The sequence below is a fragment of the Nicotiana sylvestris genome, chromosome 7 (assembly GCF_000393655.2).
Source record: "Nicotiana sylvestris chromosome 7, ASM39365v2, whole genome shotgun sequence".
Classification (NCBI taxonomy): Eukaryota; Viridiplantae; Streptophyta; class Magnoliopsida; order Solanales; family Solanaceae; genus Nicotiana; species Nicotiana sylvestris.
Window position 1 is genome coordinate 111,659,959 of NC_091063.1, and position 6,678 is coordinate 111,666,636.

A 6,678-nucleotide genomic window follows, 5' to 3' on the forward strand; every position below is an offset into this window, starting at 1 on the left:
AAATTGTGGTATATCTATTTGAGAAGAAGGAGATCGGGTGGTGGAGCTCAAGGAGTAACTATGGCAGAATTTTTAAAAAGGAAGAAGATTACTCAATTTAAAATTTTAAAAAACTAAAAAAAAAGTTGACATCTGACACAAAATTCTCCTGTTCATGCGACTCATTTGTTGGGAAAAACACGCACTATCCACGTGGGCAAAGCAGTGTGTATTAGATACACTTTGGAAAGGTTGGGTGTGTAAAGTAACATTCGTTCCTAGAAAGTGTGCAACAGTGATTTGGGTCATAGTTCGGGGGGTAACTTATGTATTTTGCCTATTCTTTTAGTGTTGTCATCTTGGAAGAAAAAAAGTACTCCCTCCATTCCAATTTATGTGAACATGTTTGACTGGACACGAAATTTAAGAAAAAATGAAGACTTTTGAAATTTGTGGTCCTAAACAAGTCAAAAAAGGGCTCAGAGTATTTGTGTGGTTATAAAAGCTTCTCATTAAGGGTATAATTGTAAGTTTAAGCTAAATTATTTCCAAATTTAAAAAGGGGTCATTCTTTTTGGAATAGACCAAAGAAAAAATATGTTCACATAAACTGAAATGGAGGGAGTATTCAATAATGATACGTTGATAGAGCACATACTAGACAATCTAGTAGTTTGGTTGGTAAGACAAGGGTAAACAATCATGAGATAAAGTATATTTTGCGTCACTTTTGATTCCAAACTTTAGCAATTTCGAGATTAGTTATACTTTACTATAATTCTTAGTGTTTACTTTTTATTATGTTCTAAGTGGGATAATAATCTCGGGATTACTAGCTACGGATAAGACCCCCCCCCCCTCCCCCCTCCTAAAGCTCTTCTCCCATAATTCTTTTAAAAATCAAGGTTAAAATTAAAATAAAGTTTATCCCAACATATTTAGTAGAAAAGCAAATATATATTTTGTATTATATCTTAAATATCTTATTTTTATTCCAATAAACCAAATATCTACCAATAAAATATATCCACTAGTTAAGCCCTTCATTATTTAATCTCCTTACTGTAATTCCAGGATTGTAATATGTACCAGTATAACGTGTTCACCAACCAAACGACTCCTCAAGGTTTTATGTTTCCTCCTTTACGGTCTAATTGCAGTACAACACCAGAAAGTCCGATTGAATCTGATCTATCCTACCCAACACCGAAATCTAAATCAGCGGGCCTGTTTGAAAGGTAACACAACACGGCATGTCTATCCAGACACGAGAAGGTGAAAAGAGGGAAACAAAGTAAACAAATCTGCATGCATTGGAGAAATCCACTTGCAACACCTTCATGGGCTTCGTATGAACGACCAAAGTAATCTGAGAAACAAATAAGCTGAGATTCTGGTGGGGAAATAATACTCCACCACAGTATGCATTTTTTGGGATGTCTAACTCATACAACACTCATCACCGAACTGCTATTTGACGATACATATCCTTCAACTCTACCAACTGGAAAATAGAGAGCTATATCTTTTTCAAATGTAACACAAATTATGTGATGATTGGATGTTCTTGCAGCTACAGCTTCTTCATTGGAACTCGAATCTGCTGGAACTCCCTTCTGTACTCTAATCAAGGGCTAACCAATTGACAGCCATCAGAATATTTTTATGCAAGGAAGTCCTTGTTAGAATTCCACCCTGGAGCCTTCGCAACAACACTATCAGCTAAAATGCCGTTGCCTTTTTCAACATTTAGTAGGGGATCAGATTCCATTTCCTTCACCTTCAATTACAGACATCAGCTAGAATTGGTTAGCATACTGTAAAATACTTATCAAAAAGAGAACACACCATATAGTAGTGACCCTCGTATCATAGATTGTGCTTCCCTGTTGTCTATGCTGAAAGAACACCAAGGATTATGAGAAATACTAAAGAAGGTAGGTTAGAACACCTGAGATAGCTGGGATGCAGCCTCTGTAAACTTCTGCTGGCTCTCAACAGAACAATAATAAGAATATACAACCATTCCAACCACGGCAATGAAGATGCCCAGAATGTTTCGCCAACTGAAGGGATCACGAAGGAGAACATACCCAAAAGCCAAAACTAGACATGTTTTCAGATGTCCAAGGACCTGATAGGTAACTGGAGATGTCTTGCCAATTACAAGAAAAGTGCTAAAGTTCACAGAAACTGATATTAGACAGGATAGGACAATGAAGGCCTGCCATCAAATTAAAAGCAATGTTATGCAAATACCTAGCTTAAACGAATAAAACCAATTTTGATCCTTACCAGCACGTTTGGTGTATATTTGAAAGCAAACACATTTTGATTTGTCAAAAGCCCATCTAGAAATGGTCCTACAATAAACAATGTTAATGCTTGATAGGGACAAGACTGATATAGGAGCTGGGTTGAAGAAACCTTGAATTTCTTCTGGATAGTATTGGTCATCTAAGAAGACAGGTTAAGGATTTCAAGCAAAAACTATATGAGCAATAACATTTTCAGAACATACATAAAAGAAACTTCCATCGGAGAAAATTTAATCTTGTCCCCTTACAAAAAATTGTCTACGCTGCTAAGGATAAGGATCTGTGGGGAGTGAGTTTGGGAGTTACAGTGATATAAGAAACTGAAAAGAACTGACAGGCACTTCAGCTGAGGATACAATCTGAGCAATGCAAGTTGTCACAATTGCAAGTAGAGACAAAACGGAACCGAGGAAATTGAGCTGCAGATCAGTCACTGTTGCAATGCCAACCCCTAGGAGAAGAATACCAAGTGCAATCTGGATATTCCTACTGTAAATCATAGAGACTAGTTACTATATTGCAGAAAAGTAAAATTTCGAGGGTGCAAACTAAAGTGTGTGAGATGTTTAAAAAGCAAAGCAAAAGTCTAAAGATACATATTATTAGTACATGGACCACAAACATGAGACCAGAAGACGTCCAGAGGTCAGTCCGATTGACCCCTGAAAGTTCATGTAGACAGACTGACAGCTCGTGGTGCCCCCTGATACTCAAATTGAGTGAAACAAACTTCTTTTGATTAGAGGGACCCATTTAAAAAGTACGTTGACTGGATTGCTGAACCAGTGCACCTGAATAAGATTTTAATAACTAGGCAATATAGATCAACCAAGAAAGTGTACGCTTGAACAAGAGTTCCGTTCACGTTGAAAAGTAAACTTTTGAACATTGCATTTTAAATAGGATACAAAAATTTGATATTGGTGGAATCACAGATTTAACAAAATTAGCAGGCAATGTTCAGAACATGCTGAATAAAGAAAAAGACAACTCTCTGCAGCGAAGTTTAACAAGCTTACTGCTCCTGATCACAGATTCACAAGTACATATGACATCGGCTTCTGCTCTCCCTTAACCCTTTAGCATGTGGGTGAACTAGCACCCAAGATCTTTGAATTGTGCTAAAGACTTTTTCATAAGTGCTAAAATTTCATTGACTAAGGTGATGCAACCAACATTTTTTTAACTGCGTGCATTCTGCTTTAATTCTGACTCCATTCAGGAAAATTGACTAAGATATCATTGTAATTGGCAAAAAAGCACATAAAAATAGCTGAGTGTTGTGTGTAATACACCGTATATGAGTATTACCTATACACTGCCTGTTATTCTTGTTTTTGGGGAATAAAATTGTGGTAAATACCTCGTCCTTCGACATAGTTTAGAGACCTCTACCTTATGATTCTCATCAAGTGAAAAAATAGGAAGACTTCATGAAGAAATGATTATATATTATGAATAGTACTCACAGTGTTCAACTTAACATATGAGCACAAGATCTACTGTTTATTTTTATCCTATTTAAATATCCAAAATAATTAGTTCTGGTTTAAACCAAACACAAGATTTGGTTCAAAGCTTAGTGTTGAAATGGTCAAAACTTAAGGAAAAAGAACACCTTCTATTCCCGTGCCTATATATATAAGGAAAAGGCTCCAAAGAAAACAAGAACAGTGGTGATCCTGCACTCATCTATTATAAACAAAATATTCCAAGTCTACTTTGGAACTTCACCTGAACTTCTTCCTGAAGAAAAGAGTCTCCAAAAGAACTGTACAGGGGATGATTGCCAATTTTGTCATCTACAATGCAAAAGCATGAAAGAGAAAAATCAGAAAAGAAAAGGGAACAGCTTTTAAGTTACTAAAGTACCCAATGCTAAGACGACAACTTTGTACAATGACATAGAATAAGCTCTAGAGAATGTTTTGATAGCAACAAGATACAAGAGGAGCTTATCACATCAATTATAGTATTTGCAATCACAAAACTAGGGGAAATGATTTTCTTTCTGTGTCTTTCTAAAGAACAAAAACAGAAATGGACCTAGAATTAAGCTAGATAATTATTATTTTTATAATTACTACCTACTGCATCGTGACAAGAACAACTTAAGGTCAGAGGGATGCAAGTTGCAACTTCAAGCAGCAGAGACCGGCAATACAGCCTCATTGATCTTATAAAAAAACTTGAGTAGTCTCAATTGCAAACTATCAATGGGAAACAGTGATATAGCAAAAGCTACGCAATGAAGTACGTTGCTGGATACACAGGTACGGACACCAAAAGAGGGAAAGGAATGAGAAAAGGAGAAAAAGATACCGGTCACTCTTTGTCATAGTCGTTGAGGGAGTTTTTTTCCACAACACTAGGTCAAGAGTTCAAGGCTGGTAAGTTGCAAACCAGAAAAAAGGAGAAAAGGATGAAGAGAAAAGGAAATGAAGGCAAAGAATGAAACAACTTAAACATTGGGTGATTTTTTCCCATCTGTCCAAAGCCTTAATGGACAGAGTTCCCCGATACCTATGCTGGTGGGAGGTAGCAGGTAACCCGTGGAATTAGTCGAGGTGCATGCCCGCTGACCCGAACACCACGGTTATTTAAAAAAAAAAGAATGGAACAACTTAACCTGATAGATAATATCAAAAAAGAAAAGTGAAAAGATTTTAACCAAATAATTACTAATGGCAGAAGGGAAAAGATATCAACCTGATAAAAACCAACAGAGTTGAAACCCAGACTTAGATTAAGAAGTCCAATGGAAGACCCATTCAGAATTCCAAAGCCCATAACAGCTCTCGGATCAAAAGGTTTGTGCTCGAATAGTTTCATCCATATTGCCACATGGAGAGAACAAAATGTAACTAGAAGATGCCAGCTTGTCAAAGTTGTAGCTGAGAGAGTAATATCAGATGTTAGAACTGAAATCCGATTGACATGAAAAGATTAAAGTTGCATCTATTCAACCTAACACACAGTTACTTTGGGATATATTTACATACATATATAATTCAAATTAAACCATGACATTGTACTTTCTAAATCAAACTATGAATACAAAATCTTACAATTAATCTTAAGCCATAACATAAGCCAAGTTGATTTCTTACTTCAAGTGTCAAGTCAATCTTCGTTGCCTCAAAGAAGTAGAAACAAAAGTAAAGTAGATATACAACTAAACCACAAATTTGAGCTTGTTCTCTCCTCACTAATTACAATGTGCCCCAAGATATTTTATTTTTTGAGGCAAATTGTCAGTGAATCTAACTAGAGCATATGACATAGCTAATTTCATTTACATAATTCAGTATGTAATGAATAATTCTCAAAAACTGACCAAACGTAAAGCCAAGAGTGGTAATAAGGGCCTTGTTGCATATGACAATGGAGACAGAGGACACCACAGACAGAGACAGTGCTCCTATTGTCCCCAGCTGATACCGTTGCCCTTCGCTCATCTTCTTTCCCAACCTCAGCAATATCTGCATTGCAAACAGTACATAGTCGCTCTTATATCAGTCATTACAACAAAATATAATCATTTTTCCAACATTCTCACCTCATTGCGGTCCTGTATTCGAAGATTACCAGTTTCAGCTGCATCACAAACAAATTGTTTAAACAATATTAAGAAAATGTAGCATCAAATTCATGAAACCCTAGATCTGATACTCTTGATGAAAACTGGAGAAGAGAGAATGAACCTCTGAGACATTGGATCACGGAAATAGATGAATTAAACGTATGTAGATTAGTGGAAACTATTTATAGTTTTTTCAGAAATGGAAATATGAGTTTAGAATATAAAAAGTAGGAATAAAAAAATAAACTGAAGCTCCGGTTAGCTTTTCGCCGGCGGAACCATGTGACAGTCTATTTATGAAATATATATCTATGAAAAATGGAGGTGCTTTTCTTTTTGTTTGTTTTTCATTTATTTAATCCACACCCAGTGTGTGATAGCTTTTTGGGGCTGGACTAATGCAGATATAAAAAAATAAAAATAAAATCCTACCTTTTTATTTAATTATTTGGTCTGATATTTGAAACTATTCTTTAATTTCTGTATTTTAACCTCTGTGGCTCTGTCTAAGAATGTAGGGACCTCAATTTTCCTTATCGGTTGTTGCAAAATCACCATAATAACGTAGCATAACACTTGAGTTGGTTCCCTACCGAATATTTTTGTTATATTAAATGAAGTAAACAGCTACTATTAAACTACTTGCTAATCATAAATGCTTAGTACTAGAGAAGCTTCTCCCATTTGCTTTGATTAATGGTTATAAGAAGTAAAAATTGTATAAGTGTCATTCAAATTCTTCTCTATATTTTGACTTCAAATAACCTATTTGGTTAAAGGGCGAGATACTGAGGACCC

The 6,678-nt window shown here is 35.8% G+C and overlaps 1 protein-coding gene across 2 annotated transcripts; it reads right to left on the reverse strand.

Annotated features, from left to right (window-relative positions):
- Positions 1–1,274: 1,274 nt before the first annotated feature.
- LOC104238768 (UDP-xylose transporter 3) lies at positions 1,275–6,288 on the reverse strand. 2 transcript variants are annotated; one of them, XM_009793236.2, is made up of 9 exons: positions 6,002–6,288; positions 5,857–5,894; positions 5,635–5,779; positions 5,007–5,191; positions 4,032–4,099; positions 2,654–2,786; positions 2,275–2,436; positions 1,931–2,203; positions 1,275–1,759 (listed from the first exon to the last, which is right to left on the reverse strand). In XM_009793236.2, exons 3-9 carry the CDS (start codon positions 5,753–5,755, stop codon positions 1,643–1,645), a joined length of 1,059 nt encoding a protein of 352 aa, XP_009791538.1. In that variant the 5' UTR covers positions 5,756–5,779; positions 5,857–5,894; positions 6,002–6,288; the 3' UTR covers positions 1,275–1,642. The 2 variants fall into 2 exon arrangements, with proteins under 2 accessions (XP_009791538.1, XP_070006842.1); XM_070150741.1 differs by lacking the exon at positions 6,002–6,288 and having other exon boundaries at positions 5,857–5,953.
- Positions 6,289–6,678: the final 390 nt, after the last annotated feature.

Bases quoted from the DNA above. Each gene is read 5' to 3' on its own strand.
- LOC104238768 (XM_009793236.2), bottom strand. From the start codon at position 5,755: ATGAGCGAAGGGCAACGGTATCAGCTGGGGACAATAGGAGCACTGTCT. The intron at 4,100-5,006 runs GTTGATATCTTT...TTTGCATTGTAG, and splicing joins ACTCTGTTGGTTTTTATCAG to ATGACAAAATTGGCAATCAT. The intron at 2,204-2,274 runs GTAAGGATCAAA...ATTTGATGGCAG, and splicing joins AATATACACCAAACGTGCTG to GCCTTCATTGTCCTATCCTG.